The sequence below is a fragment of the Ursus americanus genome, chromosome 19, assembly GCF_024610735.1.
Source record: "Ursus americanus isolate L20-20 chromosome 19, mUrsAme1.1.p, whole genome shotgun sequence".
Taxonomy (NCBI): Eukaryota; Metazoa; Chordata; class Mammalia; order Carnivora; family Ursidae; genus Ursus; species Ursus americanus.
In genome coordinates, this window is record NC_142145.1 from 34,145,008 (window position 1) to 34,170,384 (window position 25,377).

General features: G+C 53.4%; 1 protein-coding gene across 3 annotated transcripts in view; it reads left to right on the top strand.

The window, feature by feature from the left end:
• The window catches only part of CELF4 (CUGBP Elav-like family member 4), a 292,693-nt gene that overhangs the window by 69,534 nt on the left and 197,782 nt on the right, over positions 1 to 25,377 (top strand). For all 3 annotated transcript variants that reach the window (XM_087869859.1, XM_087869858.1, XM_087869861.1), the window contains exon 2: positions 6,561 to 6,643. In XM_087869859.1, coding sequence (XP_087725985.1) covers positions 6,561 to 6,643 — 83 coding nt within the window. The remainder of the gene's footprint in view (positions 1 to 6,560; positions 6,644 to 25,377) is intronic.

Genomic DNA, 25,377 nt, shown 5'->3' on the forward strand with positions numbered 1-25,377 from the left:
AGCCCTAAGGGCCCATTCTCAAGTTGCTCAGGGATTAGATGAGCAGACAAGGCTCACCCTTGGGGCAGCAATCAGAGGAAGGTGAGACTGTGGGGGTCCAGATAGGTGCCTTGGGCTTCACAGACCCAGAGACCTGAAGAGGTGGGTCTTGAAGGAGGGGCAGACCTGGGGCAGGCACAGAGGTGGGAAGACATTCCCAGACGAAGAGCATGTACGTGAGGAACAGCTCTGCAGCTGGTCTCCTGCGTGCATAGGAAGGGAGGAAGGGGACATTTGCTCCAGAAAGCACTGGAGAGGTCACCTTGCTCACCTAGACCATGGGGGACAGGAACTGGATTGGGGCGGGGAGGAGGGGGCGGATTTGGCTTCAGAACACCCGTGGCCCTCTTTATGAGAGGCTGGCGGATGTTCTCTCTCTCCCTCCCTCTCTCTATCCACCCCCCGAGATTCTGCCTTAATTTCTCTGCAGCAGGGCCTATATTTGTTTTTTAGATTCTCCAGGTGATTTTCAGGTACAGCCTCCATGAGAACCACTGAAAGTTGGTCCTCTGAGGATGGCATTTCAGGAACTAGGCAGGTCTACGGTGGAGATTTGGGGGCGGGAGGGTGTCTTCCTGGCCAGACCAAGAAGATCGCACTGAACGGGGAGCCCCTCCCTGACCCATTGGTCCGGCTGGTTGGTGCATTTGCTTCTCCCTTCCATCCCCCACCCCGTTCCCAGTCCCTAGTTTCCTCTTACTTCCTCCAGGCTGGCCAAGTGCAGGCCCTGAAGGATCTGATGTTTTATTAAAGTCCAGATCTCCCTATTCTAGGGCCACCTTCCTCTGGCTAATTCTGTAATTCAATTAGTGGGAAGCCAAGGCCTGGCTGGGTGGGAGGAGGGAGCACGTTGGGAGCCTTCCCTTCCGTGATGATTACACCCCAGGCTTCAGCCCTGCTTGGAGTTGGGCAGGAAATTGTACTTCCTTCACTTCACAATGACAAGGGCCTTTTATCCCCGCACACGGGGGCTTTGTAAATTACTGCCATCTCGCGCAATTAATTCTGCCGGGCTGTGTTTTTCCCCCATGTGGGACAGGGCACTGGCCCACCTTCTTGGGAACCAGTGGTGCCCCCTCATCACATCGTCTGCAGGCTGCCCGGCTGGAGGGGTGTGTCTGCCACCCCCACCTGCACCTCAGCCCGCAATGCCCTCCTGACACCACCAGCTCTGCCTGCCTCCCCATGGCTCCGCAGGGCTCCCCAGGGCTCCTGGCTCCTGATTAACCTCTCCTGACCACACCCTTCTCTTCCCTTCCTTTCCTTCCCTGCTGCAGGGCTTCCCGCTCTCACTTCTGTGCCAGGCGGCTCCCCTTCTCGCATCCCCATGGCTCTGTTGGTCTCCCAGCCCTCACATGCCTGAGTGAGAAGCTCAATCCATTTAGAAGCCCTTGTCTCCGCCCTCACAGAGTGGACAGTCTCTTCAGAGACACAAGCCAAGGAACAAATGGGAAGGACAAGTAAATGTGAAAGATGAGTGGGAAGAGGTGAAATGTCAGCATGAGGGCGAGTGAGGGCAGGCCTTGTTCGGGCGGGGCACATGGTAGAAGTGAGAGCCTCGGAAGAGAGGCAGGAGGCTACGGGCCAGCAGAGTGGGCGTGGGGGCCGACTTGTGCAGGCAACCCAGGCCACAGCTGAGGCTGGTGGCACTGTCATGGGAATTTCCGCAAAGTATGACATCTCTCTGCCCCCACTCTCACCTCCCATGATTTCCAAAATCCATCCCTGCTCTCTGGGCTGAAGCTCTGTTCTGCTCAGGTCCATGATTCGGGAGAGAGGGGAGACTCAGGGGAGGGGCTGGTGCTGGGGGACCCTCCCTCCAAGACAGTGGGACAGGAAAAATGAGAGCTGAGCTGAGCGGCGAAGTCATAGCGCCAGAGAGAGTCGCTTCTACACTTCCCACCTCAGAGCCTGCCTCAGCATCACGGGTCACTTGGCTGAAGGGGAGAACTGGAGAGCAGAGATGGGGAGGCTCTGGGTTCCATCAGTCATGGATTCTATCCCACAAACATCGGGAACTCAGGGCCACGGGACCAATATGCCATTCACAGCTTGCTGGGTGGGAGGAATCGACTTCAATTCCTGAGCTCAGAGGAAGCTTTGAGACGGGGACATAACTGGACCCTCACGTGATAATTCCCCGCATGAAGAATTTGTCAGGAAGCTGATTCCTGATGATCTTGTCCCCTCAAAACGGGCTGTGGGTCTGGCTCACCCATTCGCACCCCCTCCCTTTTCATCCTATCCTCTTTAGGCAAAGTTTTTTTTTTTCCTTTAAAATTAATTGTGCAAGTGATGCATGAATACATTCTGGTGTCTAACGGTGTCGACCAAACCCAAAACAGTTAACATTATGGGAGACATGCCCCACCTTCCCACATACTCCCTGTTTTCAGCTTCCAGACTTTGTGCCATGGCGTAAATACAGATTCGGGTGCACATGGACTAATGGCCTATGTCTTCACTGCGTGTACCCGGCATATGCTGTTTCGTGACTTTGCTCTTCGCATCTGACTGTGGCTTCCCATGCTGGTACATTTAAGACCATTTCATCATTTAACTGCTGTAGCGTATTCCACAGTTGAAACATAAAACCACCCCCGCACTGAGAGACCTTTCGGTGGTTTTCAGTTGTTCTGCTTTTCCAAACAGCCACAATGGGCTCCTGTTCTCTCTGTGAGCCCAAGGAAGAGCCCCCTTGTAGGGCCGGGCTGGGGAGGAGATCCTGGGCCACTGGCCCCATCCCTGGGGAGAGGGCTTCTCTTCTCAGACCTTCTCAAGGTGCAGAGCCTGATCTAAGCTTCCTCTCCCAGGCCGTATTGGCTCAGTAAGCAGCTGCTCCCCAAGAGAATCCCATTTCCTCAGACTGCGAATTCCCAAGAGGGCTCACCAGGTGTGTCTCTGGGGACAGGTCAGCTCAGCACATCACAGAGAGTGAGCAGGGCGGCTTTGGTGACCGCTGAGCTGAGGCCCCTGACACACCCTCACAGCTGGAGCAGCAATGAGCACCGGAAGTCAAAACTAGTGTTTCTGAGTGGGGTTCTGTGTGCCCCCCTTCCCTACACATGAGAGGCCAGCAAGTGCCAGTGGCTGAGGCTTGGGCACTCTCTCCTCCCCTGGTCTCCCTGAGTCCCACCTGAGCCTCCACCTCAGGCCCGCCACGTTCTGCAGGACCCTGCGAGGGCACACTCTCCTCTCAAGCCACCCCCTCCATGCCAAGCTGCTATTCCCCCAGGGCGCTGCCCTCCGCAAGGGAGCAGATGTGGTCCCTTCATGCACACTGGAGTCCACGGTTGATAGCTGCTTATCGGTATCTTCTTTCTTTCTTTCTTTCTTTCTTTCTTTCTTTCTTTCTTTCTTTCTTTCGACCCGTAGTGAGACGTAGTGAGCCGTGGCATGGGACTGGCTGAAGAGAGCGCTTGAGAAGGGCCCGGTGGGTCTGCCCCAACCGGTGCCTCTGTAAGGCTGGTCCCTCCAGGCAGATGTGCAGAGGGACAGAAGGAGGGACTCTGCCTTCTGACCTGACCAGGAGAGTTTGTGGTTATGCAGCGCTCTGCAATTAGAGAGCTCTGCAGAGATTGTTAGTACTCATTGGCTAGTAGGTCTCCCCACAAACTTTTGAAGGGGATGGCTCTCCCCTTTTATAGATGAGGACACATGCCCCTCACCTATTGGCCCTGTACAAGTTGCTGGGGCAGGCTTCAGTGCTCTTGACAAATCCGCTTTGAGATCCCGCCCCTGTTGTGGGCATGGAGAACCAAGCAGGAATGGGACAGAAGCAGGTCCTGGACCTCCCTCGGAGGGTGGGGAAACTGCCAATCAAGGAACCAACATGTAATGTTAATAGCTCAGTGGGGTGCCAAAGAGAAGAGTAAACAGAACAAGGGGTCAGAGAGGAGGTGTGTGTTGGGGGAGAGGAGCTGTGTGAAAGGAGGTCAGAAAGGGCATCACTAGGAGGTCACATGGGGGCAGAAACCTGTGGGGAGCGAAGGAGCCAGCGTGCAGAGAGTGGGGCTAATCAGTGCACGAGCCCCAAGGCAGAGTGTGTCTCGCAGAGCTGAGAAATAGGAAGGAGGCAAGGGGGGAGGCAAGAGGAAGGACTGAAGGAGCTGAGGTCAAGGGGTGGAGATGGCACGAACGGTCACATGGGGTCTGGGGGTTCCCTCAAAGATTCTGGTTCACAGTGGCTGTGAGCTCTCAAAAACACTGGCAGAAATTCCTGGAAGCTGGAAAAAGCAACAGATTCTTTCTTTTTCCAGGGATCTTTTCCTCTTCGTTATCCAGGGCCAAAACAATGTGGTCATTTTCTCCCCTTCTTTCTCCTCCTCCCCTTCCTGGCCTTCCTCTCACCTCCTCCTACTTCTCCTTTCTTCTCTGACTCCTCCCTGTTCCCTCCTCCACCTGCCACCTTCCTCCTCCTCCTGTTCCTCCTTCTCCTCCCTCTCTACACCTGCCCCTGACCTTGTCCCTAGCTGGCTTGCCTGCCTGCAGCAAGACAGCGGCTGCCTCCCAGTTGCAGGCAGGCACAGGCAGAGGACAAGGCCAGGAAAGGGACAGGAGGAAAGAGGCCTCCAGAGAGGCAGCCAGCAGCAGGAGGGAGGGCGTCATGGGGGCCTCTGACCGCTATTCATTTCAGTCCCCTGGTGTCTCCATCAATAACCGTCTGCCACGACTAGGAGGGAGGAGCGAGGAGGGGGGAGAAGGTGGGCTGATCTGGAGTCTGGATGGGGAGGGATGGGATGGAGTGGAGGAGAGGCTTCTTGGCCCTCACAGGTCCTCCCAGCCTGGGGCAAGAGTTGGAGGTGGGGGAGGCACAGAGCCTACAGGTTGCTGAGAGTTTCTGCCTCCCAGGTGTCTCTCCCTGCTTCCTTCCTCCTATCTTTCTGTCCCCCTCACACATACATTCTCTTCCATCTCCTCTCCAAAGGGGAAGGGAGGCAGGACCAATTCCTATACTGGAAGAGAAGGAAGGGTTGCCCCCCCCCCCCCGGCACTGGGTGGTGGAGGACAAAGGGACTGTGGGGGATGCTGGGAGCACTCTGTTCTTCCGGGAGCAAGAAGCCAGAGAAAGCCCGGTAACAAGGGTTGGTGTAGGCACCGCCAGCCTGCAGCCCTCACAGGAAGAGGGCCTGGGCCACAGAGCCTGGCACAGAGTGGGCACTTGGAAAGTAGTTAACAAATGGCCATGAGAATGGGTGGCCAAAAAGTGAGGTTGGCTTGGGATGGACTAGAGCAGTCAAGAAGGGCTGCCTGGAGTCAGTGGAACTTGATCAGATTCTTGAAAGACGGGTGGGATTGGAAGATTGGAAAATGGGGCGAGAAGGCATACCAGGTGAGAAGACCCTGAGAACAAAGGAAGAGGGGCAGTGGAGGGAAAGAAGCCTGGGGAAAAAAGGGAGGGGGCCAGCCTGCAGGGTTCCCCTGGAGACTCAAGCCTTCTGTTGGCCAAAGCTGGCTTTTTGACATACCCTATGGCCAGGGTCTTCCAGGCTCAGCCCTATCTGCAGGCAGAGGAAGAAGCCCCTGACAATGGGCAGTTTGCAGGAATTGCCAGAGACTCTCCCACTAGCAAGCATGCTCTTTGCTTTGTCACCATGCCTGAAGGGCCAGCATTAAGAGTCACCCCTTGAGTTAGGTACATTGCTCTGTAAAATCCAGATTCCCTGGTAAGGCATGGTCAGAGTCACTTAAGGGTAAAGGTACACTGGAGTGACCCTGGAGCCCACTGGGTCAGCCCTTTCAGTGCACACATGAGGAGACTGAGGCCGCAGAGGAGACAGGATTTGCCAGGGTTGCCCAGGGAATTAGAGGCAGAGCAAGAGTGGGCCTCAGGTCCAGTGTTGAGCATTGGTGGGCTGGATATGCCCAAGAAGCCTTCTGACTGAGGGGTGTGGGGATATCACTGCACATGGGATGGCAGGGGACACATGGACAGCCCCATTCACTTTATTAGTACATACAGGCCTGGGGTCCTCCCTACAGATGGAGACTTATTCGGCAGGGGCAGGTCTGGAGTGTCCTTCCATCATCCCTGATGGAGCAGCCGGCAGCACTCCTAAGGGGCCAGAACGAGTTCATGGTCCAATGTGACTAGAGGGGCTGAGGGTGAGGGCTGGAAGCTGCCCCTTCCGGGAGGTATTGGGGCTGGAGCTGAGACAGAACAACACCCAGGGGGGAGGAAGGGAGGGAAGGAGGGAGGGAGAAGGCCGAGGCACCAGGGCACAGGGACAGGAAGGGACCCGCGGGGAGAGGGGGCGTGGTGGTGGTGGTGGGGGAAGATGCAGGAGGGGGGGAAGACTTCGGCGAGTGAGCAAAATAGAAAAGCAACGCGAGGGACAAAAAGCAGACAGACAGGAAAACGGAGAGGCAAGAAAGCTCCAGTGGAGTGCACAGGAGAGACAGAGAGGTGGGGAGAGGGACCCAGAGCGGGGAGGGGCCGAGACTGGAGGGCGGGCGAGAGGGCGCATCGGCGGCCCAGGGGCGCCCCACTGACCCTTCTTGGCGCTTGCTTCCTTCCCCAGGCTGCGCTTTCCTCACCTACTGCGAGCGTGAGTCAGCGCTGAAGGCCCAGAGCGCGCTGCACGAGCAGAAGACTCTGCCCGGGGTAAGTGGCGCCCGCCAGGCGCGAGCGACGGACGCGCCGACAGGGGGCGACTTCGGGAGGCTGGGCTGCGACGCGGCCGGCGGGGGGGATCGCGGGCCCGGGCGCGCGCCTGCCTCGGCTCGGGAGGTCGCGCGCCGCCCCCCGCGCCCCCAGAAGCCGGGAGGCGCGGGGCCGGGACGAGGGCGTGTGGGCGCCTGGCTCCGAGCTCGTCCCGCGGCCTCCGCGTTCCGCCGTCCAAGCCCGACGGAATCCCGTGCGGGGGGCGAACTCGGCCACGGCCGCAGAGCTCGGGCGCGGCTCCTCCCCTGGCCTTCCGGACGCCTCCGATCGGGTCCCTGCTCCGCGAACTGCCCGCGCGGGCAGCCGGGGCGGGGACGCAGGGTGTCCTGCGTCCCCGGCGCCCGGAGCTGCCTCCGCCGGCCCCACGGGGCCCCAGGTAGCGAGGCTGCCCGATCGCCCGCCGATCGACGTCGGACACTGACTGTTCCTGGGGCGGGGGCGGGGGCGGGGGCCGGGGCGGGAGGGGGCGCCTCCTCGCCCAAGCTCGGCGCCGCAAGTGAGATCACCGCGGTTTATTTAAGGAGCCAGTCCTCGTCTTTGATAAACTATCGCGCCTCAGCCCTGGTTTATAGCTTCTGCGCGGGGGAGAAGAGAATTATTTATGGCCCCCCTAACTGGGTGTGATATCAGCCATGGCTATTATCGAGGCTAGTTCATCACCATAAAATAAGAAGTGTTCCTCGGGTCAAGGGTCTGCGCGGTCTCTCCTGTGGGTTCAGAGAGATGGGGGGGGGGGGGTAGATATACGGCTCACCGAGTATCTAAAGATAAATGGAAAGATGTGAGTGTTTGTGGGCATTATTTAAAGAATTTACAAATATACTGTGGTTAAGCTTATACAACGGACACTGCAAGGGAGCACGTGTATTCGGTATGTATGCTCACCGGTGTTTACACATGCATGTTTACATTCCTACCGAGCAAACCCGTATGTAAACACACGTTTCCATTTCTGCCCCACAGCGGGAAAGGTTAACCAGGTAGACAGAAAATGCAACCCTGGGTCGGGGCAGCTTTCCTTTGCATCAGAGATCCCTCTTTACCCGTTTAGGGGAGGGGTGGGCCTTCCTTCCATTAAGACAGCCTTTGTATTGTATTTTGGTACTTGTGATTGCAAAGCACGGGGCTGAGTCATCTTAATAACATACCCGCGGATGCAAATGTATGGAAATCGTGAGCCGCACAGGTTTTGTGTGGAGCCCAGCTCTGGCACGGTGGCCATTCCCCAGTTGGTTTTTTAGTGGCGCGGCTACACGCACATATATTATAGTAATTACTTTCTGGGTGCCCTCTGTAAGATGGCAGAAATATGCTCCACATCGCCCCATGTTATGTGTGAGGCATAAAGCCATATTGTAAGATAATCAAAGGCTTCTGAGAAAGGTTTGTGCTGATTAATAAAGTGTTTATGGTACTTTGTTTTGGGGGAGATTGTGATAGATATTCTAGAGCCACCCAAATGGAATAGAAAATACCACATTGTTTTGGGAGGCCCTTCATCAGTCTGAAAGAGATTGCCGGCGAGTTTCGTGACAGCTAAAAGCTGGGAATTAGATGGGGAAACAGAAAGAGAAGGTGGGAGGGAGAGGCTCAGGATTTTGAAGGGGGAGAGGCTGGGGCCTGGGAGAATTTTAGTAGCAAGTATGGATTGTTCAGGATCTAACATTAACTTGTGGTTGTTTATTTTACATATAATAGAATAGCTAAATGATGGAGTGTATTAGTTCTTTAATAATTTATAGAAATACTTTGATGTTGCAGTAATTACATTAAAGGTCACATATCAAAGGTAATTTGGTTGAGCAGCTGTGATGGTTTCTCAGAAGCAATCAATACCACTGTCCGTGGTGCTGATTTCACCAAGGGGCCTGCCAGATTAAAGCAGGCTTATTACCAGGCAGAAAGGCCCAGGGGAAATCAGGAGCACATTGGAGCGACGCGCCAGCCCCCCTTCCACCGATAATTAACACTGTTCCCCATAATCTGTGCTAATCCTTCATACTGGGAGATCCAGTGGCATTTTTCTGAAATCACAAAGACAAGTTGGGCAAGTTTGGGAGAAAGGACAAAAAGAAACGTGAATATATGTTGGGAGATGGGAGGGGTGAGAAGAAGCCAATGGTGGGGCTAAAACACAGCCTGGAGTCCCCTTGCAGTGTCTGGAATGCCTGTCTTTTCTTCAAAGGCCTCACAGGGAGACTCGTGGCCTCAAAGACCTCATCACAATTCTCAGGGAAGGCACAGCCTACAGGGGGTAGGGACAGAGAGAAAAGACAAGATTGAAGCTCAAACTTCCCAGGGCACATTGTCCCCACACAAACTCACATGGAAACAAATGAAAAACAAAACGACCAAATAAAATTATGCTTTAAAGTGGATTCCAGAAAGCAGAACTGGTGTTATTATCGTTGGTTTGTTCTCTCCTTTGAGATTGGAGAAAGCGTGAAGCTAGCTAATGCAGGGACAGGACCAAGCAAAATGCTGTCACCCAACCAAATAGTGGGTATTTCCACCAGCTGAGACTGTGCTCCTGGCCACCTGTTTGGTTGGGGGAGGCAGAGAGAGACCTCTTCTTGTTTGGGGTGACCACATTAGGTGCCCCAGTGAGTGCACTCTGTGTCTGACTAAGGAGAAAGCAATTGAAAAAAGCACCTAGAAAACTGGTAACCTCAGCAATTTAGGCACTTTTCCAGACTTCAAAATCCATTAAAATCAATCCATTAAAACCAGCCCTCCACTTTCTCACTGAAAAGAAAAAGAGGGGAGAAAATAGTGCAGGCAACCCATTTTGTTTCCCAGCAAGTTCCAGAGCTAGCCTGTCGGCAGCAAGGAAAACAGTATCATTGTTGATGCACACACACGCACACTACCATCACCAAAAACAACAACAAAACAGCAGAGGCAGAACTAGAGATGCCCCACAATATGGGTTCTCATTTGGCGACTGAGAAGAGAGATGGCATTTCTCTTGGGGTAAGTGGAAACTCAGAAACCATTCCACAGCTGTTTTTACAAGTCAGTGGTCAGTATCCCCGGGTACCAGCCTAACCAGAGTCCCTGGGATGGCTGATGGAATCATCCTTGGACCAGTGTCACAAATGGATTGTTTTTGAGTTTGGCACGACTTGGTTAGAATGAGATTGCTAAACCACAAAAGCTCATCAGGGTCCTTTTGAGCAGTATCTTCTGCCAGGATCTAGTCAGAGTGATTCCACTTTTCTAAACTCTCCATCTCTATGTCTTCCTCACACTCTTGATCTCTCTTTCCTGGCCCCCTGCCCCTCTTCAGCCCACCCTCTTCTATATCCAACATTTGTTCCCCTATTTGTAGGGGACAGTCAACATGGAACAGTTTCTCAATCCATCTACATGCATTTCCTGAGTGTGTGCTGGGCACAGTGCTAACCTTGGCAGATACGGTGTTTAGAAAAACTCATCCCTACCCCTCTTGGAGGTTTCCATCAAGTTAGAAACAGAAGCCACACACATGCACAAAAATATCAACACTACAAGATAGCAGGTTATTATAAAATGGGTAGGGTGGACAGTTGCTCTATTATAACAACTAATATTTATTAAGCACTTACTATCCGATGGGCACGAAGCAAGCATGTTACCTCCATTACCTCATTTTATCTTCACAACTACCCTATGAGGAAGTTATTAGGATCATCCCCCACACATGGAGAGATCTAGTCTTAGATTAAGCAATTTGTCCAAAGTCACACAATTAACAAATGGCCAAGCCAGGACCAGCACCAGGATACCCATCTCTCTTTTTCAGCACTACCAGTTGCTTTCGGGGGACCCAGACGATTGTGGGGTATAGGAGTTGCTCAAGGGTTTTGTTCAGGATATAGGCAGACTGGGAATAGAGAGTTGGGAGGAAGACAGGTATGTGAGATGAGCGCACTGGTCCGAGAATCAGCTGGGACACAAGGCATGCATGACAGGTCAGGAGCTGTGAGCTGGGCCGGAGAGGTCCACTTGGAGAGTTCCCTGGGGCCTGAGTGTGCACGGGAGGCCTCTTGGAAGAATTCTGTTCCTTAAAATAAGTCCCTGCTACTTAGTCCCAGCCCCCATGTCTTTGGGACTTTGCAGGCAATTGTCTTCCAGAAGACCCCATCTGCTTCCAAAGTTAGAAATGTAGGGCCTCTGGGGAGAGACTCGATTAGGAAAACCAAGCAACATAGCCAATAGTGGCCAGCACTTTGCTCCTCTGACAGCAGAAAGGGCTTCTCACCAGGGCCGCTAAGGGGGAAGAGCTAGATTCAGTTAGCAGGAGGCCTGTGGAAGCAGCCAGAAGAGGGAGCAGACAGAGAAGAGGGGAGGAGAGGGAGCTGGCAGGGGGAGGAGGGGGTGGGGAGAGTGGGAGCTGTATCTGCTTGGTAAACATTAAAGTTCCAATTCACTAGTTAAAGATTGGCTTTTGTGCCCTCACTCTGGCAACCTGAGAATACAAAGCAAACCAACACACTCCTCTCTGTCTGTCTCCCACCCCCAGCCCTGGGTTCAGCCCAGCAGACATGCAGCATCACCGCTATCACACCTCCAGACGCAGGTCCCTGCAACTGAGGACCAGTCATTTCTATGGAAATTCAGTGTGACCTTCTTTGAGTATACCAGGAAAGATGTTAAAATGGAAAATTAAAAAACAAAACAAAACAATCCTAATTGGATTTCTAGCCCGCCCCCCACTCCCCGCAGGCTTCGGATGCTTCCTCTGTCTTTGTCCCTCTTTCCTTTGCCCAAGTCCCATCTTGTCTTCCATTCTTTCTCTTTCTCCCTTTTCTCTCTATGCCTGTTTCCTCCTCTGTTCTCTCCCTTTTGGTCATTTTTCTCTTCCTCTTTTCCCCTTTCGTTGTCCATCCTTTCTTCATTTATCCTTCTCACTTGCCTCTTCTGGCTCTCCCTTCTCCTCCTCTCTCCTTCATGCCCTCCCTTGTTCTCCCTCTGTCCACCCTACCTCCACCTTGACACCGTCAGAGACTCTAGTGGGACCTGCACCAGCTTTCCTGGGCTTCCCTGATGAGGCCCATCTCCCTCCTGACAACCGTGCTATGGAAGTATCCATCCAATTTTATGTACAACTGTAAAGATGAATGATAAGTAGAAAGGATGCAGGCAAGAACAAGATGAATAAATTATAAAGGGCAAATGATGACAAGCCAGGGGTCCCCAGAGACAGTGATATGATAACAGAAACTAAAGACGAATTTATGATGGATGTAGTTAGCATGTACAGAGGCTGTTAATTCTTCAGGGTAGTTTTACAACTTCTCGTGATTGGTGCAATCAAAGCGTTTCATTTTAGAGATATGATGTATTTTCACTTGTCTGTCCTCTGGGCCCATTGTTGGCATTTGTCTCTATGCGGTGAGCCTGGGTCCTGTCAGCACGTGCGTCTTCTACCCCAGCACCTGTCACCTTCGTGTGTCTCTGCTTCTGGTGGTGGGGTCACAAGCCAGATCCCTGCACACCTCCAGCTCTCTGGTCCTGCTGTCCTTCTTCTTACTGAGTACGTTAGCTTGGGACCTCTGTGACAAAGTACCACAAACTGGGGAGCTTACACAACAGGAATTTATTGTCTTACGGTTCTGGGGCTAGAAGTCCAAGATCAGGGTGTTGGCAAGGTTGATTCCTACTGAGGGCTGTGAAGCAGAATCTGTTCCAGGCCTCTCTCCTCATTTCTGGGAGCCTTAGACTAATTCCCTGGCTCGTAGATAGTGTCACGTCACCTTCCCTGTATGCGCCTCTGTGTCCAAATTTCCCCCTTTGATAAGGACACCAGTCATATGACCTCATCTTAAACTCGATTATCTCTACAAAGACCCTATTTCAAATAAGGTCGCATTCATGGGTACTGGGTGGGGGTTAGGACTTCAACATCTTTTGGGAGGAACACAGTTCAATCCATAACACTGAGAAATGGGCAACCCTATGACTCTTGCATGGCAGGGAGGAGAAGCTTTCAACAGTGTTTGAGGCATGGCGGGGGGGCGGGGGTGTCCCACCAGTCCTCACTCTGCATCTTGCCTTGGCCTCAATTTTTGCTTTCTCTCTTGGGGAAATGAATGACAGATCTTCCTTCTTTCCCCGTATTTCCTAAAAAGAACTATTCATCTGTCTTTTTAGGGTACTGGCTCTTAACTGACAGCAATTTTGCCCCTCAGACATTTGACTTTGTCTGGAGACTCCACTGGCATCTAGTAGGTAGGGGCCAGGAAGCTACTAAACACCCTACAATGCACAGGACAGCCCCACAGCAGAGAATTATCTGGCCCCAAATGTCAATAGGGCCAAGGGACCACAAGGAACCCTAGGCTCTGTGTTAGGGTCAAGGGTGGGTGGAAAACACACAATGAGGCTTTGAGACAGGGCTTTCCTCTCTCTCTCTCTTTCTTTAAGATTTACGTATTTACTTGAGAGAAAGAGAGAGAGAGGAGGGGGACGGGCAGAGGGAGAGAGAGAGAAAGAGAATCTCAGACAGACTCCCCGCTGAGCCCAAAGAGCAGCTCCATCACACGACCCTGAGATCAAGATCTGAGCCAAAATCAAGATTTGTGTGCTTAACTAACAGAGCCACCCAGATGCCCCAAGCTTTCCTCTCTCTTGGTCACTGGTTCTCCTCACTTCAGGGACAAGCCCAAGGGTCCTTAGAGTGTCAGAGGTGGGAGAGTTTGTTAAGGGGCACGCTCCCCAGTGGTGAAAGCATAGAGGGAGTGATGGGCAGCAGAGGAGGGCAAGGCTCACCTCTAGGCATTACAGATCATTTCTGGCTGGCTGTTCACACACACTCATATATCTGCCGGCCACACTTGGCTCTACAGCTGACAGTTTCACCAGTGATCTGTGGTCATGGAATCTGTGATCTGAGTGGAAGGAGTTGCAGGTTTCCTTGTGACAGAGTGGGGACCAGAAACCAGGCATCCGCAGCCCACCCACGTGTGGGGTTTCTCCAGCTCCTCCCTCTGCAGGATCCCCGTCCTGCCAGAAAGCGGATCTGGCAGCCTCTCAGACAGTGCCACAGATAGGAGGGCTGGGGCTGCGAGTACTTCGTGCAGAAGGGAACACCAGAGTTCCCAGAGGGAAGTCAGAAACGCCTTAAATCCAGAGAGCAAGTGCCAGAGAGGCACCCTCTGTTCTTGCCTCTCCTCTTTCACACCAGGCCTTGGCCCCCGTCCACCTCCCTTGCTTCTATCTAGAGACTCTTCACTCCTCTTCCCACAGAGACATCTCAAAATCCTCCCGCTCAGGCCTTTGCCTCCCCTAGACTGCCCACACTGGCCTAGGTGGGGCGGTGTCCCCATGTTTGCTGCAAGTGACTCTTAACTCCTATAGGGAGTCATTACTGAATGGTGGGCTGCCATGTCCCAGCGAAGACGGGCAACCCTGGGTGATGATGGCAGAAAGCAGTGTGATTCCTTAATTCTTCAATTATTCATGAAAATACTTGTTGTAAAGAGAAAAGGGCTGAAATTCAGGGGGATGAAATCTCTCAGGGCCCCAGTTTATTATGATTCAAATGTGTTTTGATCAAAGGCATTTGCAGTGTTCTCAACTAGACCACCAGGGGGCACCAGGCAAGTGGCTTCCTCCCCCGGCGGCTGAGTGGGCGCAAAGCAAGTGAGTCTGGTGTGCCCAAGGCTGTGTTCAGCCCAGAAAAGGCAACGTGATGCCAAACGCTCCACTCCAGCCACTTATCGCACTTCCAGCCTGTAGTGATGACACCAACCAGCTGGTCGACTTGGGACAAGCCACCTGACCTTTCTGGACCTCTTTCTTAATTCTATAATGAAAATCCTATGTGTGAGATCTTTATATGCTGTGATTATAAATAATCCAAGTATTATGAATGATGAAACAATGATGTGAGTGTGATTGACCGCAGGGTCCATTGCTACAGTAAAATCTGGTTATTCATATGTGAAATAGTCACAGGACAATAAAAATATAAAATGGTCAAATGTGCAATTTAGACCATACATCTGTCACATTTCAGAAGAGCAAGCTGGGACGCCTGGGTGACTCAGTGTGTTAAGTGTTTGCCTTTGGCTTGGGTCATGATCTCGGGGTCCTGGGATGGAACCCTGCGTCGGGCTCGCTGTTCAGCGGGAAATGTGCTTCTCCCTCTCCCTCTGCCCCTCCTCCTGCTCATGCTCTCTCTCTCTCTCAAATAAATAAAGTCTTAAAAAAACAAAAAAAAAGAGCAAGCTGACTGTGATCTAGAAAGACCAGAAAGGGCTCCACGGAGGGGACACAGAATCCAGATGTGTAAGGGAGGGGAGATGAAGGGTAGTAAGGAGGGAAGACTTTGGGAAGCCAGGAGTCTGAATTTTCCTTCCGAGTTAGGGATGAGAAGGGGGAGAATGTGGTTGGAGAACGGAGCAGGACTTCCTTGCACCGCTGTTCTTCAGAACCTCCAGCCGGTACAGCCCGCAGGCCCCAGTCACAGGCAGATGAGTCCCTCTGACATCCTTCTCACTCTGGGCATGGCTTCAGACCCCAGCAACCCCCAGTTTCCCTCCTCCCTGGAAAAGCCCTCCTCCTGCTGCTCACCCCCCACAGTCCTCCCCAGGCTTCAAGACTTAGCATTACGCTCCCCCCCTCTTCTTCTAGCAAGCTCTCCCAGGCTGCTCTATGCCACATTGCTCTCCCCTGTGTCTGAGCAGGGTCAACAGCACTGGAGTCGAAACCCTGACTAAAGTGTGTATCTGGGACCAGTGTGTCAGCATTATCAGTGTGCTTGTTAGATATGCAGTCTTGAGCCCCACCCCAGACTGAGTCATGTCACTCAGACTGTACCCCACTGCATTTTAACAAGATCTCTAGAAGATTCATGTGCACAAAAATGTGATGGCCACTGGCCTAACTTCAGGCTCTGAAAGTTAGTGCCTTATTTTGAATGCTCCCAGAAACAGACTCTAGACAAACATTTGAGTGCAAGTGGTTTTTTTAGATAGTGACCCCAGGAAACATGATTGGAAAGTGAGGAAGTATGACAGGAGGGAAAGAAATCAATAAAGGGTGTGTTATCAGGCAGACTAGCTTCCCCTGTGAGTGGCCCTTAGTCCCACTGGGAACCCTAGACCCAATGTGGATCACACTCAGGGTCATCCACCCAAGGGGTGAAGGAACTGGGGTATTTATACACCAATTCCCACCAGTCTTTGGGTGGGAATGTGTGCAGGGATCTTTAATTCCCCAGCTCTCCTTGGCTGGCCACATGGGTGGGCAGAGTGGGCTCCACGGTCCAAGAAACCCCTCAGATGGCAGGTGCAGGTACTGGCCGTTGGAAGTGAGGCCACGGTCACTGCAGTGAGGAGAGCAAGGGGCTATGGGCAGGACATGGCCTGCATTTGTGGCAGATCCGCTCCGGCTCCTGATTCCATACTCCCAAATAGGAGGGAAGATGACAGAAGCCTGTCTCTCCAGCCATGATGACAACTACCATTCACTGAGTGCTCACCGTGTGCAAGACACATCACAAGGATGATCTCACTTATTGGTCGAGACAGCATTGCACAGGTGCTCTCACATAAGTGTTGCTAGCACTCTCTTATGGAAGAGGACACCGAGGTAAACAGGCTTCCTTGGGGTTGTGTGGCCAGGGAGAGGTCTGACTCCAAGGCCCGTGCTCCAGCCACTGAATCTTGTGTGGATTCCATACCAATCTTAGGGAAAACTAGAGCCTCACAAGGGCGGGAGTAGTGTTGTCCTCCTCAGTCCCTATCACCTAAGGCCAAGATTGGGCTGTTCCCACAGGAGATTCCGGCATCGGTGCTAGAGCCTCAGGGGGCCATGTGAGGCAGGGCAGTGAGTGGCCCTATAGGTGTCACCACATAGGAGATCTGCCTTTAGATTGGAAAGCATTGCTTTTATGTGGAAAGCAGTATCCGATTCCATTTCAGCTCTGCCTGGATCCTTACAGTATGCCCTTAGGAAACCACTTAATCTCTCTGAACCTCAGTTGCAGTGACTATCCTGTCAGTTAGAAATACATTTGACTTTAGTGGCTTCAACAAATGCAGCTTGAGTTTTTTGCAGACCACAGAGTCTGAGGTTTGGCAGCATAACAATGTCAGAGTCTCTTCTCTCATGGTTATAAAATGACTGCCACAGCTCCATGCATCACATCCACAATCAAGCAAAGTAAGTCCCGCTGCGTCTGTCGCTTTTATCAAAAATGCAAAAGGTTTCCCAAAGGCTCCTCCCCAGTGTATGTCTCATTGGCCAGAACTGGGTCCCCTAGCTGCAAGGCAGGCTGGGAAAGGGGATTTCATATATGCCATGAAAAAAACCCTGTACTTTGGTTCGTGAAGTAGAAGAGGGGAGGAATAATGGGTAGGAGCCAGCAGAGTCTGCCACACCCTCTCACAGAGATGGGTGCAGGTACAGAAGAGGAAGCTGGGCCAGGGTAGAAGCCCCACCCACATGCAGGGTTTGCTTGTGTGAGGAGGCTGTCAGAAAGAGGAGTTTCGCAGTGTGTTCCAGAGATGTTTCTTCAACATGGCACTGCTAACTCAGCACGTTTATTCAACTACTGACATGGTTTCTAATTCCATGGGATTCGTAGTGGGGGATAAAGATTTCAGCCCCTTATTTTTATCATCTGTGGCTTCCTTGAACTTGTATCTTTCTGCGCCTCCAGATGTGGCTTAAATATTAAAGAATCAAATGCCAATGTGCCTACAGACAGCGTCCCCCACCACAGGCATTCCTTGACCTCCCCCCCCCCCCCATACATCCCTTTGTCTGTTGCAGCAGTGGGTACCGTCTGAAAGTGGCCCAGCCGGTTTTCAGGGCGAGCAACAACAGTGACAACTTTATTTTTCGAAAACTGAAGCACAGACTTCTGGCCTGTTGTAGGGGGGTGTGGGGTGAGGCCGTGGGCTCAGTGCAAAGCCTGCCTGAGAAATGAGAACCTACCCTTGTGATTAGCTTCAGCCCCACTCGACTGAGCTGGGAAGGAAAAGGTCAGTGATGGCTCTAGGGCTGGCCTGCGCTTCCCCTGTGGCCTCTGGCAGCAGCTCGAGGAGGGCCCACCAGGCCTCCCCGACCCCCGGTGGTAGGAACTGTCCCAAAAGGTAGTGAGCTTCTGGCCGCAGAAGTGTTCAAGCAGAGTCTGAGCGGCCTCGGGGTGGAGGAGGGCAATGCAGACAGTTCCTACGTGGGATCAAATCACTCCTAGGTGAGCCAAGGGCACGATTTTCTCCCTGTTTTACTTGTTCTCCATCATACAAGGCCCCACAGCTGCTGTCAGTCTGAAGCCCTAGCCAAACCCCACCGTCCTGCCTGAACTGTGTAACCTTGGGCAATTCATTTCCCTTCTCTGTGCTTCAGCTCAACCCTGGGATGCCAGTAGTGCCTTTATCCTCGGGCTGCTTCTGCATAGCATGGGTGCTGCCTGCAAAGCCCCGAGCACCCTGCGTCCGCATAGGAAATGTGTGGTGATCGCTCCACGGCTGTGGCTATCCTTGCGGGCACTCTTCCCTCCAGAGCGGCGAGTCTCTCTGCTTGGCCCCTTCTGATCTGTCTCCACCCCCGTCTGCCCTGGTCTGGTGGACCACTGACCCATGATGCACTGCCCCAAGCACCCCAGCTGCATAGCTTAGCACCAGGCTGGCCACATGGGGAGACTGACAAACCCCAATGAACGGAAGCCAAGTGTGAGAGTAGCAGGAACATCCCTGGAGGTTGTTGGTCCGCTCCCTGCCAAGGCCCGGCTGTACTTGAAGAGGGGGATTTGGGATCACTACTTCGTGCCCCCAGGAGAGGGGTGGGTGCAGTTTGTCCAAACGATTCACATACTTCTCCGCACGTGAGACTTCCATAGTTCCCTCACCACTCCCCGTTCACAGAGCCCCACCCCGAAAAAGGGCAGCACCCCTGGAAGCTGCGTAGGGGGAGCCCAGAAGACTGAAAACCCTAACCAGTAAGAGCAGAAGCAGATTCATGTCCTGGCACCCACGTGGTTTTGCGCGGTCCAGGAGGCCCTTCAAGGCAGGGCGACCCAGGGATCTGAAATGAATATGCATTTGGCTTCTCCCAGCAGCCCTGACAGCTGGCATCCGACAGCTGGGACTGCTCAGGGCCTGAGAGGAGGTTTTTAATTCAATTCGTAAGTGTTTCCTGAGCACCCACCAGGAGCATGGCCCTGTGCTAGGCGCTGCTTGGCAGGTGGAAGTGAGGAGAGGCCGAGGACCCTGCTGCCCCTTGGGGCTTTCCCTCCTGCAGAGGAGAAAAGATGTACATGCCAAGCAATTAGAGGACAATGGATTGTGAGTTTGGACTGAAATTTAGAGCTCCGAGTAGTCTGGGAGCTCTGCAAGGCGGCGTTTACTGAGTGCCTTCCATGAGCCCACGCTGTGCCCTGGGGCACTGCCTTGGGAGGGTGGGCAGGATTGGGGCCCCTGGAGATGGGCTGCAGACAGCATTCCGTTGGGGCGAGAGCACACACAGCAGAGGAAGGGAGGGAGCAAGGTTGTGCCAAGACTGGAGCTCAGGGTCCCCAGAAAGAGGGGGTGCCAAAAGACAGAGAAGGCTTGGGGCCCGAGTGGGGAAGGCTGGATGGTCCCGCTGAGCAATTTGGTTTCTTTTCTTTGGGTACCTGGGAGCCATTAAAGCTTCCTGAGTAGGAGAGAGACAGCTTTACCGTGATAGGCAGCTGGTCTGGAGGGACAAGGCCTGAGCCTGTCCAGTGAGAGGCCGGAAGTGGGAGAGTGGCTTCAGGAATGGAGCCTGGGAGAGGGGAGAGCCTTCCAGAGCCTCCCTTTGCTGAGCAGCCTCAGTAGGCAGAGCCAGCACACCTGGGCACGAGCTGGCAGGAGGCTACTCACTGGGTGCTGGGAAGGCCTGCTGGAGGGGGGTGTCGGGGAAACGTGGCTCCCTCTAGGACCCTGAAGTTGGTGCGGGGACCTCGGCATTTTGTCCCAACTCCACCACTGTTTGGAGGACGGATTGGTTTGGAGGAGAGTTCTGGAGAGCTTCCTAAACCACCTAACTGCACCTCAAAGTTTCTGAGATATTCAGATTTGTAACAAATGCAAAAAAAGAGGTTCAGCATCTTATGCACACACGCGCACACACACACACATGCACACACACGCACAGGCGTGAAATCAAGGAGCGGCCTGGGAATCCATATGTTGCAAATGCTCCCCGGGGCTTTTCAGTGCTCCTCCAGCCCCTGGAACCCTGGGCACCCCCTCTCGCTATCCAGCGCTGTCAGGAAACTTTGATTCCCACTCTCCGGCTAGCAGAGTTGCATCCATGCCCTTCTGTTTTCCTCTCAGGGCCAGAGAAGTCAGATATTAGAGTGGTGGCTTAGCATCAGTGCTCCACGCCCCCTGCTGCAAGGGAGACACAGAAGCCTAGAGAGGCCACATAGCCCGTGAAGGTTTGTGGACATGGGGCACCGCGGAGATGCCACACGTGGGTCCTTTCTCACTTGCAACCCAGCCTTCATCTCCAAGAGGCCCCGTGGCTGAGAAATCTGGTAAATCCACTGACTTCAGAAGAGCTGGAGAGGACACCCATTTCCATTAGCATCCATATTATGGGGTGTGCTCTGTGCAGTTTTATTACTTTTGAGTAGACAATCCAACAGTGCTTCCAAGTGAATGTCCTGCCAAGCCTGCTGTAATGAACAGATACAAAGCATGTGTAATTAGCACAGTGATGGTGTGACAGTGAGCACCAGTAAGCCACTTGCGGACGCTGCCGTTCTCGTAGGTACATGACATATTCCCGCAGACAACATTGTTGCCTGCACTATTTATTTGCTGATCAACATTTTTTGCACCATACATTTTGCAAAGACGGACTTCTCTTTCTCATCCGACTTCGAATGTTCAAAATTTTCAAAGACTGCAGCTATCACCTTAAGTAGTGAACATCTCGAAGGTGGAAGGAACTTGGGGTGGGGTCTTAGCCCCTCCAGAAAGCCTCCCCAGATGGAGTGAACCCCCATTCTCTAGCACCACCCCAGGGTTTCACTGGAGATTGTGCTGCATTACGAGGTGGAAGAGGAGGGTGGGTGGCAGTGACGTCCCTCGTGCCTCTCAGACCTCACGAGCTTGGCGTTGTTCCGTGCGCTTCAGCTAGCGCCCTGCCTGAGGGCTCCTCGAACACTTCCAAGCCCGGTGAGATCATGGGGCAAGAGCCCAGCCTGTCCCACCTCAGTCGGGGGACGCAAACCGACTCTCTGGCGGCTGCGGGAGCCCTGCCCGGCTCCTGCTCAAAGGTTCTGGGAAGACAGTGTGTGCCGTCTTCCTCTATTCTTATTAAATGATTTATCTGGGGGAACTTAATATTTTCTTTTAGGATAAACTGAGCTAATACGATGTGCTTGTTTTAATTTGTGAGGTTAACTGATCTAATTATCTGTGGCGTTCAGTTAAATCCTTGTGCCTGGGCCGGCTGCAGGTGTGGGCTTTGAATCCTGCCAACAGGAAATCTCTTAAAACGAGCTGATCTAACGCAGCGGGTCTGCTGGTATGAGGGATTTTCTAATAATGCATGAATTTATTAACAGCTAAAGATAAATAGAGGATGTATTTACATTAAACAAATTCACAAGGAACTGTCTGCGGCTTCCCTGCCCCCTCCCAACACATGCATCCCCCAACTCCTGTTACTGCCTGTGCCATCCAGGGTGAGTCCAGAGCAACCCCGAGGGCCCTCTGAGACTAAAAGTGGATACCCCTGCCCTGTGACACAGCGGGGAGCTGATCTGCAGGGATTAAAGATCTGGAGTTTCAGTGGACTCCAGACAGAGGAGCCAGGGATGTCACCCAGGTCCCTAAAAACTGATACAATCTTGGGAGGTGAGCAGGTGCTTTCTCCTGGGCTGAGAAGATGGTCCTAGAAATCTGTGTTTAGGGCTGAGAGATGCACATGGGGGGTGTATCCAGGGCAGATGAGAAGGGAAGGAGAAAGAGTGCCTTCTTCCTGAAGCTAGTTGAAAGGCTGGTGACATCCAGCCAGATGAGGGACAGCCGTGGTAGATGGGAGCTGTAGCCAGATTGGGGCCGCAGGAGGAGAACCTTGGGAAGCAGGAAGAGGGGGTGAAGGCAGCCCGCCACACACAGGATGTGTCATGAGGGGATCCAGGCTTCCCAATCCCAATCCCATCCTCTGCTGACCCAGTAGGAGCTGCCCCATCCCCCATCTGGGCTCCAGAAACCTCTCAAGCCTGGGCCGGGGATACTACCACTGTCCAAGGGGAGTGGGATTCGAACTGCAGAAGGTCCACATTGCTTTAAAATACTGCTAGCCTGTAGTTTGAAAACATGGCTTTGGGATCAGGCCAAGCAGCTCCAGCCACATTTGAAATGCATTTCCCATTACCTGAGGCCCAGACGCCCTGACAGCCCGAGTCACTCAGTCCTGACCTGTTTTCAGCCAGCATCAAGCTCTCCCTCTTCCACGTGAATGATCCCGGATGAAGTCGCACTTGCAAAGGCACGTGTAGAATAAGCACACATGTGCAAAACGTGCAAGTGCACACAGATGCGGATACTCGCATACACATCACACTCGGCAGACCCACGCGCACACGTCACACTCGAACACGCGCACGTGCCGGGTTCATGGCACACGTGTGTGCACATACCAGATGAATGCACACACGGGCATCCATGCATGTGCCCACGCATGGGCACACAGACGTACGTGTGCACGCACCCTCTTCCTCGGGCTCTTCTGGCACTGAAAGAGAATGTAGCTCTACAGGGACAGCTGAAGATAAACTCTTGATTTCTGATTTTCAGAGCAGTTTGGACAAGGTCCTCTGAAATGCATTAAAATGCTAATCACAGCATCTGTCTGAACCCTGGCAGCTGTGTGACTTGGGGGAAATCGAACCAGAATGGATTCAGAAGCCTGGAACTCCTCCTTGACTCTCCTTGCCTCGCCCTCTCCCTCGTCTCCCTCCTCCCCTCCCTTGCCCTCCCACCAGGGCCCCCACCCAGCATCAGCCTTTCTGCCCCCAAGGCTCCCGCCTGCCCGCAGCAGCCAGGACTCCGCTAGACCCATGGTCCTGGAGAAGGGGCTCCCCAGCGCTGACCAGCTGAGCTGGTGCGCACCGGCTCTGCCCCAAGTTCCCCGGCGGAGCTTCTCCTGATGGTGAGATGGCCTCTCACCGCTAGTGGGGCCTCGCTGCTCCTGCCGTCCCCCGGGGAGAGCAGAGAACGTGCCTGCACTATCAAAGGTGGATGCTAAAAGCGTACTCTAGTTAACCCAAATGAAGAGGGCTCTGAGGGCGGAATGGCGGGCACGGTAGCAGGGGAGCCTGGGAGAAGCTTTCGGACCAGCCCCGATGACACCAGCTGTGGACAGGGGCATGGGAGTGGGGGTTCCTGCATCCACACTCCTGGTGAGCTGTCCTCTCTGACTCTCCACCACTGTCAGGTGACATCCAAGCCCTCCTCCACCCTTCCGGGACCACTAGCCCAGCCGAGCTCATTTCTACCACTCCGCCTGACACCAGGATCCAGGACCACCCCTGCACTCCTGAAAGCCCCCTTTCCCTTGCAGCTTCACATTGCATGATTTGCTCTGCTGCTTGCCTTTGCCTGGCCTTCTCCTGGACCCCAGGCTCTTTGCCGAGCAAGTCCTTGGTCTGCATTCCAAATTCCACCTAGACATCACCTTCTCCAGGAAACCCTCCCCAATCTGGCTGAGGCTGCATAAGAGGCTCCCTCCTGTATTCTCAGAAGTTCCTGTGCCTACCTCTGTTTTCAAAGTTTAGACATGATCTCTTGGCCAGTCCCTCCCCAGACTGTGTATTCTTGGAGGGCAGGAGCTGGGTCCTACCCATCCCTGGGGGTCCAGCGTTGGCACCAGGATCGGCCTGCTAAGTTCTCAAGGGTGCGTAAGAACACTGAAATGTGAGTGGCTGTGTCCCTGAATCCTTAGGACCATAGCCATTTTGTGGAACCCTTCCGTGGACATCTAGAAAGATTTCACCCTCGTTGCTGGGACTTGGAATGGGCTCTGGTCAGGCCTAACGCCTGGCTCCATGTGCCCACACCCCTTTCCCCCACCCCACCCCACGAAGATCGATGCTTCCAGCATACCATGGTTCCATTTTTCCTCTTAAGCATCAAACTGTCATTTCACTAAACACCATCTGGAGACTCCTGGCTTCAGCCCCTTGCTTCTTCCAAACTCTTATTAATGTGACGGGTGTTTATTCCTTCTTCCTCCTCTTCCACTTCCTCCAGAACATCTCAGCTCTGCAGCCTGCAGACATTCATCTTATCTTTGGGGAGCTCAGCTCTGCTGGGGAGGGCGGCCGTCGCAAGCTTGGCTCTAAGCCGCTGACAGTGATAAAGAGCAGACAGAGAGCAAGAGCGAGCTGTGAGGGCCCCTCCTGGAGCCTACTCCCAGCCGGCCTGGGAAGGGGGGACGGCAGAGAGATGGCTGGGGAAGGAACCTGGTGTAACTTGGTCTACAGTGGTTTCCACTCTGGCACACTGATCTTTCCAGAATTCTGGGACTTTGTGATGCCCTGGTGCTACCAAACAAAGCCCGGATTCCTACCCCGGCCCTAGACGATCTGCATCCTCCTGCCCTTCCCAGCATCTGTGTCTTCCCCAGCCCCTGAGCGCCTATCTCTGTGGCCAGCACACTGTGCTCCTCCTCCCTTCCATGCCCATGCCCATTTTGTGGCTCTCATTCGAACGCGCACCCCCCCATTTGTTGCATGTCCCCAAAGGAAGAGCTCATACCTTTCCTCTCCATCCTCTCCAAGCAGCTTTGCCTGACTATCCCACCCACACCAACAACCTTCCATGGCCCTTGCCGAAAGGGCCACATTATTTCACCGAGTGATCTAACCCACATTGTACTCGTATCGTATCTCCCAAAACAGACACAAGATTCCCCGGGTGGTGCTCACAGCGCCCAGCCCAGAGCAGGCACACAGGGGTACAGTCAGTGCCTGCTGCCTTGAAGCAAAGGGGATCAGTGGCAGTGACCCCTCTGAGATGAGCACCAGTTCCTTGGGGTGCCTGGCTGGCACTGGGGTGCCCGCAGTTGGAGCCCTCCCCCCGGTGCCCACGCGGAGGCCCGCCCATTCCGGTCCCTGACTGTGGCCCAGGCTGGCACTCAGAGGCCAGCTCGTTTTCCCTGGTAGAGCATTAAGCTAATGCGTGTTGTGTCTCATTAGTGGCGTTCTGTTTGTGCCAGGGCCAGGCAGTTTGATGGGTGCTTGATTGGATATTCTGTTTATTTATGGCAGGAAAGCATTCTTTATTGAGGACTGGGCAGCACATTTCTGTCCCGATGGCACTAAGATCCTCTGGCAATCATGCAATTATAAATTAAGACTAAATAAATAATATATAATAAGCAATAAAGACTGCATGCCTCCATGTAAAGAGCTCTCCTCGGGCAGGCATCAGCATCTCCCTACAGCTGGGCCGAGAGACCCAGCAGAACCCCAGCCTGAGAGACACTGGCCACCCCAAGCTCTTGGCCGGGTTCATTACCCACCTGAGTACTAGCATCCTCAGTCACGACACCTGAGCGGAAAGCGTGCCTTCATTGACAGAATACCTTCCACTTTCTGCTGCCATGGATCCTCACAAAAGCTCGAGGAAGGGAGGGCAGGTATTATGATGTCTGATTGATAGAGGAGGAAACTAGGTGAGGCCCATGGAGGTTGA